The sequence below is a fragment of the Neomonachus schauinslandi genome, chromosome 1 (assembly GCF_002201575.2).
Source record: "Neomonachus schauinslandi chromosome 1, ASM220157v2, whole genome shotgun sequence".
Classification (NCBI taxonomy): domain Eukaryota; kingdom Metazoa; phylum Chordata; class Mammalia; order Carnivora; family Phocidae; genus Neomonachus; species Neomonachus schauinslandi.
In genome coordinates this window covers 78,544,490-78,558,682 of record NC_058403.1, presented here as the reverse complement: position 1 = coordinate 78,558,682, position 14,193 = coordinate 78,544,490, and the positions used below count along the sequence as shown (strand labels likewise).

At 44.1% G+C, this 14,193-nt stretch overlaps 1 protein-coding gene across 1 annotated transcript; it reads left to right on the top strand.

The window, feature by feature from the left end:
- Positions 1 to 2,860: 2,860 nt before the first annotated feature.
- HRG (histidine rich glycoprotein) lies at positions 2,861 to 12,755 on the top strand. Its single transcript, XM_021692569.2, has 7 exons — positions 2,861 to 3,083; positions 4,764 to 4,880; positions 5,940 to 6,030; positions 7,177 to 7,343; positions 8,308 to 8,391; positions 10,122 to 10,223; positions 11,545 to 12,755. Exons 1-7 carry the CDS (start codon positions 2,892 to 2,894, stop codon positions 12,388 to 12,390), a joined length of 1,599 nt encoding a protein of 532 aa, XP_021548244.2. The 5' UTR covers positions 2,861 to 2,891; the 3' UTR covers positions 12,391 to 12,755.
- The last annotated feature ends 1,438 nt before the right edge of the window (positions 12,756 to 14,193 follow it).

The window sequence follows — 14,193 nt, the reverse complement described above, 5'->3', positions numbered from 1 at the left end:
TTAAGAGCCTGATAATATTCATCCCCAATTTTTTTCACTTAAAAAATAATAGATATGTATATAATGTATATTATATACATATAATGTACAGGTATATAATGTATATAAGATATGTATATAATGTATATGTATACACATGTATATGTTTGTGTACATATATTTACACAAATATATGTTATACCTGCATATACATATACACACATGTCTTTTGAAATTTGACAGGTGTTATGGGTTGAATTGTTTCCCCACAATTCATATACTGAAGTTGTAACCTCCAGTATCTCAGAATGTGGTTGTATTTGGATATGTCTTTAAAAAGGTGATTTAGTTAGAATGAAATCATTAGTGTGGGCCCTAATACAACATGGGCCCAGATGAGCCCATGGACACAGATGAGCACAGAAGTAAGACCATGTGGGGCACAGAGAAAAGGTGGCCAAGGACAGAGGCCTCAGAAGAAAGTAACCTGCTGACAACTTGATCTTGGACTTCCAGCCTCCAGGACTGTGAGGAAATTAATTTCTGTCGTTTCAGCCACTAAGTTTATGGTACTTTCTTATGGCAGTCCTGGCAAGCTAGTACAACAGGGAATTTGCAGGTGTAACTATTGTGCTCCAACCCAGCAGCTGTTTCTTAGAAGAGGTACATAGGCCTTGACAGCATTTAAGAGCATCAGACAATATTCACACACTGTTACTCTTACTGCTTCCTATAGGAAGGAAAACGATTAAGTAGGGGCATCATGCCGAGTCTTAGACCCTGTCTCACTCAGAGTCCAACAAGAAACACAATGCATCACTAGCACTGTATTGACCTTGAAGGTTCAATGAAGGAAGGGGAAGAGAACGCACGGCTTGTATGAGCACCCCTAAATCTCAGCAAAACTGGAGAAAAAGCTTATCTTCATCCTGGGAGCCTTCCCATCCCCTGCCCTTCCCTCCACCAGCATTTAGGTCCCCCTGACAGGCACTCTGTATTGGGTGTGGCCAGTACAGCAAGAATAGAAGGCTTCATTAAGGAGCTCAGCTCATCAAAACATGTAAGTTTCTATGTTCATTTATAGTTTTCTCCCTGCCCCACCCCAGGTTCGAGCAGTAGTAACACGTTGGCCAGATTCTACACTATTCCTGTCATTCTAAATTTCACTGAAGAGGTCCTATTTGGGTGTTCAAAAGCTAGTGTTGCTAATGCTATAAGTTCAATATCAAGCACAATTCAAAACGTGTGTCTTCCATGTTCAGCACTTGCTAAGCCAACCTGTGACTCTGGGGAGTGAGGCCTGCTTTTCATTTCCCCTCCCCTTTCCTTTTCTCTTCCAATTCTTTCCCTCCCTTCAGGGTCTGTTTAGAGCGCAGTGGTTCTTAACTGTGAATGTATATTGGAATCACCTGGAAGTTTTCAGAGTACCAATACCCGAGTCCACCCCCAGAGATCCTGATTTAATTGCTCTGGGGAGAAGCCTAGACATAAGGGTCTTTAAAAGCCCGTCAGGTGATTCTCAGTAGTATGAGAACCACTGCCATGGCCTGTAGAAATACTCACTGCCGAGAGAGCAGGAAGTGGGGAGCTGTTGTTCAAGGGACTGGTCATGGGAGGGAACCTGGGCTGATTCCCTCTGGTCCTTTCTGATGCTGGCCACTGCTGGTGGAAAGAGTGCCGACAGGTATATTGTTTCTCGAGAAGGGTGGGGGTGGGGTATCAGCTTACTCCCAGGTCTGCCCCTGGCCCATGCTGAGCCCCTCCTAGGTATAGTCCTCCTAACCCCTTTTCTGGGATGGGCATCAAATTACTTGACTCCTACCCTCACCACAATTCTCTTCCACATAAACCAATTTTCTTTAGCACACTTTAGGGGCCACTGAGAACCGGGATGACATGGGGTCCCCCCAACTTCTTCTCTTATACACTAGTGATAATGATAACAAGAATACATAGCACCATTTATTCAACACCTGAATCTGTGCCAAGAATTGTACTAGTTACTTTATATGTGTTTTCTTATTTAAGTATCACACAATCCTGCCAAGAGTTGTGAATCTCCATTTTATAAATGAGAAAATTAAGAATCAGAGAACTTTTACAGCTTACCCAGCATCACACAGTAAGAGAACAGGGCAAGTTTGAAATTCAGATCTGACTCCAAAGTAACAGCCTTTTAATCCTTCTATTTTATTCAGAACTCAGTTCCTTTTCTGGTGTTAACCATTTAACGTGTTACCTCCCTTAAACAATGCAGTTAACATTCTACTGAGGACGTTGGGCGCCATAATCAAAGCCAGGAGTGATGGTGGAGATTTCCGGTGGAGACGGGCAGGCAGGTGGAGGAGAACTGCTTTACTTCTAACCCCACCCCACACACCAATGTAGGCAGTGCTTATGGTCAGAAACACTCTCTGAATTTGGTACTACTAGAAAAATCCAGATTTTGTGCAGATCACGGGTCTACCCACTCACCAGTGGTGTGTCTCGACTTTCTGTCCCCAGGGATCCACTAATCATTTACAGCATGTTGACAGATGTTTTAACCAGGGGTCAAGGTGACTCCCTGATTACACAACAGAAATGTATAAAGACTTTGTTTAATCAATTGTGTGTGTGTGTTTGTGTTTTATTTTTTTTTCAAAAGATTTTATTTATTTGACAGAGAGAGAGAGAGAGAGATCACAAGCAGGCAGACAGGCAGAGGGAGAGGGAGAAGCAGGCTCCCCGCTGAGCACAGAGCCCCATGTGAGGCTCGATCCCCGGATCCTGGGATCATGACCTGAGCCAAAAGCAGATGCCCAACCATCTGAGCCACCCAGGCGTCCCTGTTTATGTGTTTTAGAAAGCCTTTATAAAATTCTCTGCTGTGATAAAACTATAGCAAGCGTTGGTGTTCACATTTTAACGAGATGAGCGCCTTCAGAGCCGCACTGCTCCTCATCCCTTTAATTGCGATGCAGAACTCCGGCGCTGTGAGCCCCTCACACTGTGACGCTACTGAGCCCTTTGCTGGGAAAGTGCTAGACCAGCTCAATAAGGGACGGAGGCAGGGCTACCTTTTCCAGTTGCTGCAGGTCGCTGATGCCCATGTGGACAAAGCGGTGAGGAATCGGCAGGGCTAGAGCCGAGCTGGGAGACCAGGAGCTGGGGGAGGGGGGTGGCAGGGGGAGTGATTCTGGCCCCAAAGCTTACTGCTATGCAGGATGGAGTGGCCTTGGCTAGGGTTTCCTGTTCAGTTTCTGCTGCTGATTTACACTGTTCTTTTTTCCTTCAAGCTGACATTTGCTATTTGTATGTCCTTCATTATGAGTCAATCTCTAAGTACTTAGAAGCAGTTATGCTGAGCCAAGTCAAATGGTAAGTACGGTAAGAGAAGACTTAGAGTAAGCTGTGGGCAGGGCCTCAAGGAAAGAATCATTGGCTCACAGACACACACAGGCAAACTGGGTAAAATAGGACACATTCCCGTAGCCAAGTGAGTGGTATAGATGCTGAAGCAATCTAAGGAAAGGAGGTCTATTAAAATTGGATGGGAGAAAGATGTGGGTAGGGAATCAGGAAGGAGGGTACCAGGGAGTAATTGCACATAAGCAGAGGGGTGGGGGTGGGGTTCCAGAAGTTTTATGTGGGCTTTGGAGCTATCAGGTTGGAAGAGAAACTAGGCTTATCTTGAAGCAAAGAGAGCCTACTGCTTTCACTTAATAATAAGATTATATGCTCATTTGGAGTAGATTTGAAGGCTTGATAGAGATTATGGAAGAAGGCTTCCCTCCCTGCCCCACCCCCAAAACAACCTACCCTTTGGTGGAACCGCCAAAATCAAGGAGGCCAGACCATGGAGCACCATAGAAGACACGCAGAGGAATTTCTACTTGTTACAAGTATTAGACACGGAGGTACTACATGTTGCAGAGAGCAAGACAGATTGCAGGAATTTAGGATTCAACCAGCAATTAGTGACCGTTAGTCCCATTTCAGGTTCTCTGCCACATGTGTAGGGCATGGGATGGCTTGGCACAGTGCTACCCCTGAGCAGTGCTAAGAGGGTATGTGGGTGGGTAAGGCAGGGGCACAATGTGCCTGGGGAGATGGAGGCGGGTGACATGAACTAGGAAGCTATTTCATGGGTTCAGGAGGGAGGAAATGAGGACCAGCCCCAGGCAGTGGGAATTAGAGCAGGGAGAATGAAGAAAAGACAGGAGACATTTCAAAGAAAGACCATGGCGGGCCTGGTGCCTGGATAGTAAAAGCAAAGGAACAAAATCAAAGTTCATCTCCCGATTCTAAGCCAGAGACTAAAGCAATCAATAATTAATGATGCCTCCGACAAAAGACAAGGGAATTTGAGAGCGGGAGCTGGTTTGTAGGAGAAGAAAGTGGTTTCAGCTTTGGGCAAGTTGAAATCAAGGCAAGCAATCCGAGTTCAGGAATAGAGTTGGGTGAGAGGACATAACTGCACATACAGATTGGAAGCTGTCATCACTTATAATTCTGGGCTTGCACCTTCAACACCTCCACCCAAACCCACACTGCTATTTAGTGGTTGCTTTTTAAAGCTTGTGGGCAGAAGCAACATCATGACCAGTTAAAAAGAACATTTGGAAGTAACTTTTTGAAGCTATTTATTCAGAATAAGTAGATCAAATGACACAAAGGTAGGACATCTGTGATGATTTGGAGAGGAGCAGGAATTCTGTTTCAGAAATAAAGAGACTGCTTTTATTGAAAAAGCACTGGGCTCCCACATGCTATTCACCTGTTGCTCTTTTGGCATTCCTCAGGAATCTGTGGCTGTCTATTACTTAGTCTTGGATGTGAAAGAATCCGACTGTTCAGTCCTATCAGGGAAACACTGGGATGACTGTGAGCCCGCTCTTTCTAAACGTGTATCTGATATAGTAAGTAAGCAAGGTACCATTCTCCTTCTTCTATCGTTCCTGACCTCTGTCTACTCTGCTTACTCAGGGTGGCCGCATGCCTGTGCTAACACAATGAGAAAGGAAGAGCAGATTCTACCTCTTGACCCATGAAGACTATGTTGACCTTGAGGAATAGTCTCTTGAGAGCCATACCTGGGATCCTGGTTCAAGACGAGTCAGTGGGGATTGTGGTTCCATGGGATAACATGCCCAGCTGTGAGCCCCTGGGCAAATCACCTGAAGTTGCTAGACTTTGGCCTCCTCCACTGTAAGATAAGAGGAGGGGTTTAGAGTAGCTGGACTTCTAAGGTCTACTCTAGGGATCTAGGAACCTCTGAACTTGTGAGTGTGTCCTATAAAGACCGGCCCCATAGGCAGGAATAGCCAAAGGGATTTACTGCAGTGATCTTGAGGAATGGGGTCTTGTTTTACACATTGCTCGTGGGCACTCAGACGCCAGATTCTCCAGCACGGGAAGAGAACACAGAGATGACTAAGCATATACATAAGATTTCACTTCTAGAAAATAAGATGTTGACATACCTAGGACTTCCAGCACTTTTTCCCCTTGAAAATGTTTGGGATATGGTCATGATCTGTTTAAACCATTTCTCCCTGGTTCTCATGAGGGTTTTGGATGTCTACAGCGTCCAGCTCACAGAAACAGACTAAGAAAATAGAGGTGGTGAGGGGCGCCTGGGTGGCTCAGTCGGTTACGCGACTGCCTTCGGCTCGGGTCATGATCCCGGGGTCCTGGGATCGAGCCCCACATCGGGCTCCCTGCCTGGCAGGAAGCCTGCTTCTCCCTCTTCTACTCCCCCTGCTTGTGTTCCCTCTCTCGCTGTGTCTCTCTCTGTCAAATAAATAAATAAAATCTTTAAAAAAAAAAGAAAATAGAGGTGGTGAAAGAGGATTTGGTGAGAGAAAACAAAGATGAATTCTCAACGGATAGTAGGAGTAGGTGACATCACTTTTTGTCCCCTCACATTCAACCTGAGGAAAGCAGTTTGCAATGACATGAACCCTTTTCTCTTACAGGTGATCGGACAGTGTAAGGTAATAGCAACACAATGTTTGAATGACTCTCAGCATTTCAGAGTGAATGACTATAACTGCACCACAAGTTCTGGTATGGTCATCTGTGAAAATGCTAATTCTAGATTAATACTGTGGTATTCATCATACAATGCCAAGATGTACATATCAGAAATGGCCCCTGCCTTCATGGACTCAATTATTATTTGCTCTCTTCAGAGGAAAAGGGAGAGGGTTTTCTTCTGTTACTGGTATGCCTTCTCTTAAAGAAATTCAACATATAAGAACAGAAATCTATGAGAGGCGGGACCGTGTCATTGTAGAGAACGTAGGCTCTGAGGTCAGATTTGAGTTTGAATCCCAGCTTCCTCACTTATTAGTTGTATCGTCTTGAGGGCAAGTTACTTAACCTCTTTAAGCTTTCCTCCTTTGTAAAATGAGGATAATAATAATATTAGCCTTCTGGATCCTTCTTAGAATTAAGTAAGATGCTCTACGTAGTGCACTTTGCAGAATACTCAGCACTCAATTATTGATTTCAACATCTAAAAGTTATGTATTACGGTAGAGTTCACAAAGCAGTTACACAGATTATCCCATTTCATCTTACAACAAGACCATATGAGGTAAAGATTATGATACTTTTTATTTTAGAGATAAAATAACTGAGGCTCCAAGAGGTTCAATGCCTTGGCCTTGAGAACACAGCCAAAATGTGAAAGACATGATCCTATTTCACCAGTGTTGACTCTAAATGCCATGCTCTTTTTATTTTTTCCAAAAGAATTATCACAGAATTCCTTTAAAAATTGTCCATTTTCAACATGATTCAGTATACGACAACTTAATAGCCAAGCAACTCCTTCAAGAAGTCACCTTGAAGAAAGGTTGACCTGTATCTTCTCTCTCTGGGCAAAACTCTGTTAATGATGCCCCTCCCTCCTTGGAGAGACAGGAGGAGTTTAGTGAAGTATTAACACTTTGTGAGTGATGGGAGGGGTGTCTCAATGGGGTCACAACAGAGACTTAAGCATCAGAAGGATCTGGGTTTAAGTTTAGCTCTGCTGCTGACTGGCCGATTTGATCTCAAACAAATCACTTAGCTTCTCCAACCCTCAATTTGCCTACCTGTAAAATGGAAGCTCTGGTTACTCTTGCCACGGTGCATGTATATTAAGTCCCGGCATTGACATTGCTGTTTCCAAACTGGTACTGCAGAATTTCCATCTTCTTTCTCCAGTCTCTTCGGCACTGGCCAGTACCAAAGACAGCCCCCTACTCTTCGACTTCTTAGAAGAGCCTGAGCTTTACAGAAAACTAGCCGACAAAGCCCTTGAGAAGTACCAACAAGAGAATGGAGATTTTGCCTCTTTCAGGGTGGACCACTTGGAAAGAGTTGTCAGGTGGGTGAGTCTCTACTCACGTCAGCTAGCGTCTGAGGGCCCAGCTCCAACCTGGCAGGTCCAGACTCAGTGGCACTGGCCCTCTCCCCCGGCCTCACATGTCCAGCTCCTTTCTACCTGAGGGCCCTCTTGCAGCCTCAATAGAAAGGCAAGAGATACCAAAGAAACTGTTTTCCTGCAGTTTTTTATTTTTTGGAGTTGTGGGGAGTAGAAATACCTACTGAAGAGGAGGGAAAACTCAGACAGGAAAGAAGGAAAGACAGAAGAGCATATTAGGGTTTTGTGAGTCATTAAAAATCATCCCATCGTAACCTCCTTGTATGATGATGGGAAACTGAGTCACAGAGAAACCGTCTTGGCACACCCAGTGGTGTGGCTGGGGCAAGACAGCTCCCCTGCCTTCCAGTCCAGTGACCCAAGTGCCTCCCACCCAGAGGGGTCTTATAAAGCAGCTCTTTGATATCTATCTTGCATTTTGAAAAGGCCAAGTTAAATTACGGTGTGTACAAGTCATGGAATGAATACGGCACAATTACTAGAGAGAATATGCATGGGGAAGAGTTCCTAAGGGGAAAAGCAGGTTAGAGAATGATACTTAGACTCTGAGCCCATTTATGTAAATTAGATATGTGTGTATATGGGCAACATATTTAGGGAAAGGTTAGGAGAAACACATCAGATACGTGGTAGTAGTACCTCTGGGAAGAAGAGATCGGGTGCAGGAAGGGTGAGTTTTCACACTGTGCTTGGTTACGTCTATATTATTTGACCTTTTTAATGAAATAGTATTTACCTTATCACTTATGTGATGAATTTTTAAAAGGCAGCGGCCATAAGAAAAAGGGCACATATTGGTGCTTTTGAATCCCCGTGGTGCTTTACAGTCTACTGGGTAGTAGGTATCTACTGCCTTTTTCTTTTTTTAACTTTCTATGTGCCTGAAACTACTTTGATCCAATTTGTTCTAGAGAGGAGAGGAAAGAACCAACTACTATGTGGACTTCTCTGTGAGGAACTGCTCCAGGAGATGCCATTTTCCCAGGCACCCTTATGTGAGTATAATAAACGTCTCTGAAATACCAGGTAACGTTTAGAGACCGCCCCCATGTGTCAGGCACCCTTCCAAGTGCTGTACACATACATTATTAACCCCACCACCACCCTGTGAGGAAGATATTAGTTTTATCTCTCTTAGAGATGGAGAAACCAAGGCACAGGGAAGTTAAATGAATCATAAGAGTACGATTTTGTAATAGGCACAATAAATACCTAAACGTAACACTGAGATTTTTTTGAACCCACTAGGGTTAAAGACTTCGCTAAAACTAACAACTGGCTTGCGTTAAGAGCCTACACCATGGTGCCTTTGTTCACTACATCTCATTTACTCTTCACGGTGACCCCATGTGACAAATATGGAGTAACTGAGGATCAGCAGAGCGTTTGGCCCCATGTTCATAACCAAGCTGAGATTAGAATCCGGTTCTCCTAATGCTTAGTCCAGTAGGATTTTCCCCCTAATCACTTATTAATTGATACTCATGTATCTGTAGAAAGATTTTATTAATAAAACTCAGCCTTTGTAGGGTGACTTAGAGTTTACAAAACATCTCCACGTATATTCTTGCCTTGTTGGATCCCTGTGACAACCGTGCTGAGGAGAAGCAAATGTCTGCCCCCATTTCCATGGGACAGAAGGGCCCAGAAGTTTAACCACTTGCCTAAGGGCACTTAACTAGAAAGTGTTACGACATCGGATTTTAACAGTGGCCTTCTGATTTCAAGTTCAGGATAACAACACATTCTCGAGAGCCAGAAGAGAGGAAGCATTCATTAGTTCCTTTTCTGGCTGGTCATTGTTCCTACCTGAAGCAGTTCTAGAACCCTGCTTAGTAGCCACCAGAAAAGCTACCTCCCTGTCCCCCTCCCTTCTTCAACAAATCCTTAACAACCCAGTGCAGACACAGGGCAGCTGGAGAAGGAGTCTCAGTGCTGAGTGTTCTTGCAGCATTATCTCATTTAACTAAGCCCTCCCACAACCCGAAGGTAATTAGAAATTTCCTATAACTTGCCTAAACTCACACAACTAGTAAATGGTGAAGGCAGAATTCACAGAGCTCTGTCTGACTCCAAAGCTGTTCTCAGAATCTCAGCGCTTAACTATTGCTTCTGGAAAAGCATTGTCTTCTTGTCCTAGTCTGCCTTTGACAGCTGGGTATAGGAGCCTCTGCCGCATAGGGATGCCAGCCAGTCATATCCCCTGTACTTGAGGTAGGGCCCTAAGTCACTTTGACAGGGTCCGGCAAACCCATTTTCATACCGGTTCCCTCCCTTCCAGCACTTCCCTTCAAGGGTCTGGGTCAAGTTGTACAAATCCCTCTTCTACACCACTCTTCATTCTCTCTAGGCACAGGAAACTTGGGTCTTCCATGCAGAAGGGTTGGACGAAAGGCAAGGTGTCAGTGATGTGGTATTTCTCATGACCCCCCATGGGGTGACCCCTGGTGGTGACCCCTCATGGAAGAGAACCACAGCAACTTGAAGTGAACCACTTTGGAAACTGCACTTTCTCTAAGTATTGGCTGGGAAAGATCATTAAATAACTAGCAGAGATATTTGACAATATTACCCTGATTTTTCTAAAGCTCATCTTCTTTCCCAAATGTATAAAAGTTTACAACTCTAGCTGTGCACATTCATACCGCCTACACACACACACACACACACACACACACACACACCCATACATACACACACTAACAGGCTTCTCTCTTCTTTATAGGTCTTTGGATTCTGCAGAGCAGATTTGTCCTATGATGTAGGAGTCTCTGACTTGGAAACCCCAGAAGACATTGCCATAAACTGTGAAGTCTTCAATTTTGAGGTGGGTTGCTTAAGTAGTCTTTGTTATGAGCAGTGCCAGACTAAGAGATATTTTCATACGCATAGTGTATTTTGTTCTTATAGCTCTGGGGGTAGTGGGGAGATAGAGAGGCAGAGAGATGAGAGGAGGCTGAAAAGAAATACAGAGAGAAGAGGCCCCTCGGGAACGAATGGGGTGCAATTGCTGATATGATACAAAAAGTATAAAAAATTTCCAAGTGGGGAGACATAAGATTTGTAAAGTAAAATCAACTGATTCAATCAACCTTTAATGAATTTGAAAATGGTCCTTGTAGCCAAGGCTCCAGTCCTGAGACTCAATTCCTAGCTTTTATTATTAAGCATAGAACCTAAGGGGAATGAATTAACCTCAAACACATTATATAAAGGTACATAAAATAAGGCACAAAGCAATATTTCACATCTGTCCCAGAAAGCTTTGTTCTGTACCAAGATATTCATCACAGTATTTTTCATGTCAGCAAAAACTGAAAATAATCCAAATGTCTATGTGCCAAACCATAAAACAAAGACGGGGAGGGGCAAGGCAGGTTTATCACCATGAACATGGCTCCACAGATTTTTTTTTTTTTAATTAAAATCTGAACAAGAAGGAGAGTGAAGAGATGAAGTGCTCATCCTTTAGGCGTAAGAGATGATTATACCATAAAGCCTCAGAACTCTGTTGAAGATATAAATTATAAGGCACTAGTTTTCCAAATGTTGGTCTACAGATAAGTACCATTCTACAATATAATTTCACCATTTTATGTTGAAATGAGAAAAGTAGGGATAAGTAAAGTTTTTCATAATACAACATTTATTGCATCTAAAGAACCACGCTTTACTCTGAGATATCTTTCTGACTCTTGTATTATCAAAATAGTGTTCCGATTGTGAAATAATGATGGTGGCAGATGATAGTTTTTGTATTTAATTTTATTTTTTAAGATTTATTTATTTAAAGAGAGAGCACACGCAAGCAGGGCAAGTGCAGAAGGAGAGGAAGAGAGAGAATACTAAACAGATGCCCTGCTGAATGTGGAGACTGATGCAGGGCTTAATCTCACAACCCTGAGATCATGACATGAGCCGAAACAATGACCAGACGCTTAACTGACTGAGCCACCCAGGCGCCCCACTCTTTGCATTTTAAATGTCAATTTGGCTGGGTAAAAGTTTGAGAGCCCTTTTTTGCTATCCTATTTTTAAAATTGATTTGTAGAATCCAAAAGTCTGGAAGCCATTGGTCTAAACTGAGTTGCACATCTAACTTCTTTTGTGTTATATAATAATATTCACTTTTCTGTATCCTTTACCAGGAATGTAGAAACATCAGTGGTGTACCACACCATTTTGGCCATCCCCACCGCTCTGGTAGGCATGAGCATTCTCTTGCTGGCAAGCCTCCATTTAAGCCTGATGAATTTAGAGATCACCATCATCCCCACAAACCACATAAATTTGAATGCCCACCTCTTCTACAAGACAGACCACCATTTCAGGCAGGAGCTCCTCCTGTATTGCCCCCTCCAGGGTCAAGATGTCATCACCCCCATTTTGGCACCAGTGGGACCCATGGACACCCTCATAATCATAGTTCCAGTGAGCACCACCCCCATAGACCCCCTCATCATGGATCCCCTCATCATGGACCCCCTCCTCAAGAACCCCCTCCTCACGGGCCCCCTTCTCACGGGCCCCCTCCTCATGGACCCCCTCCTCACGGGCATCATCACCATGGCCACCATCCCCATGGCCACCATCCCCATAGGCATCATCCCCGTGGACACCATCCCCACGGACACCATCCCCATGGCCACGATTTCCTTGACCATGGGCCTTGTGACTCACCACCCCATAGCCAGGGTGGCTGGGGACATGGCCCACCATCTAGGCACTCAAAAGTAAGAGGTCCAGGTAAAAGACCCTTTCCCTTCCACTGGAGACAAATCGGATATGTTTACCAGCTCCCTCTACTAAAGGAAGGTGAAGTTCTTCCTTTTCCCGAAGCCAATTTTCCCAGCTTCTCATTGCCAGGCGACAACAATCCTCTAAAGCCAGAAATTCAGCCCTTCCCTCAATCAGTTTCTGAATCATGCCCAGGGACATTTAAGAGTGAGTTTTCACATGTCTTGAAGTTTTTTGCATACTTGCTTCCAAAATAAAGTCTGATTTCCTCGATGGGGTAAAATTAATATTCTGACTTAAACCATAAATAAAATATGATCAATAATGAATACAAAATTCATGTATTTTTATCTTACTTTCATATTCAGGGTAGGGCAAATGTGGGTGGGGGAGGAGATGGCATGAGAAGAGAGAGACAAATGGAAAGGAGAGGAAAGATGTCAGTGCTACAAGTCGGTCACTGACCACTAAATCCTTGCAGCAAATCTCTGATCCTCTTTCTTTCCTGGACTTAACTCCTTTAATTCTAGGGTCTTTCCTCACTGAGTACTTACGCTGTAGTTGGGCATACCAAGAAGGTATGTTTTATCAGTCAAGGGATTATTCTTCTAATCTAAAATTCAAATTCCCTCCTACTTGTTATTTCTAGTCCTCTAAATTTCCCTTTGGAAAGAAATAAGTTCTAAATTCAATTATGATGCAATCAAGGCTTGGGCAATGAATTGCAAAGAACGTTGCAGGTACAAATCATGACCATAAATTCAGGTGCACAAGAAATATCACTTTATTTTCAGAACAAATTAATTTCCATTTCAGGCTGCCATCCTAGTCGGTTAATAGAAGACTTAACCTCCGTCCTTCTTTGAGTTCCTTCACCCTGCTACTCCCCACACAAAGTTGTGCCACAGTTATAGAATTTCATGTGGTGCCAAGGTGTTTGGGTGGTGGGCATGAGAAAGAGGTCTGAGTCTTCATCTTTGGTCCACTAGGTTCCCCCCTGCTGAGGGATACTTACTACCCTGTACACCTCCCTCTTTGGGTTTAGTTTATCAGCTACCTCTGTATCAACCTGAAGGTATAAGAGTCTCTGCAAGACTGCTAGTGAACATATCTGCCCTGGGCTATTCTCCCTGAGATCTTGCTGCCTTCCAGGCTACATGCCCAGAAAGCACGGCAGAGGTGTTCTCTGCTTCAGGACACCCAGAGACATCGTTCTTCTCATATCTTGCCCCCCAGGCCAGGGGTGCTCTAGTCTCAGGTAACTTCTCTTTATTCAGTTTTGGTCCAAGAGGACTCTTTCTCCACAATCAAATACTCTTTCTTTTCCCTTCTTCCCAAGTCAGGGCTCAAGCATTTAGACGTAGGCTAATAAAGCTTTGGGCTTGCTACCTGACTTATTGGAAGCGTTGCAGGTACATAGTGATGGCAGAAGGTAGATTCATGTGCGTGTGTATGTGTGTGTGTGTGTCTGGGCCGGGGGCGGGGGGGGGGAGGTTATAGGGGAAAGAAAAAAAAACTAAGGCTAAAAGAGATGTGGGTAAGTTGGTTGTTATGCTGGGAAAAAGGAGGGGCCCACAAAGAGGCAGAAGGTGAAACTGGAAGAGAGAGGAGATGTCTAACAGCGCACAGTGCAGGAGGAGTTGGAATCAGATCTTGGGGTTTATCAGAAAGGTTCCTTAGGTTTGGTGAGTAGACACCCAAATCCACCACACCAGAAACAAGATGCAAGGATGAGGGACACAGGGCTTCACTCAACACATCTCTTCTTATGCTTGTCTCCTGTCTCCTCCACCCTGGGGAGCATTTTCCTTTCTAGAACGAATACAATTGAGTGGAGAGAGGCTGACTTGACCAGAGACCAGAGAGGATGCGCATATTTTACTTTTAGTTGCCCCGGCGTCCTGGTGTGGGACTCCCGGCATGCACTATGTCCCTATGCGTGGGCTCCCCAGGCATGCAACGTGATTGGTAGCAGCCTGCTTTTCTGCAGCTAGATATCTTGCAAAGAAATGATTAAAAGGTATCTGTACATTGTACTCATTGTCACATTGTTGTCCCAT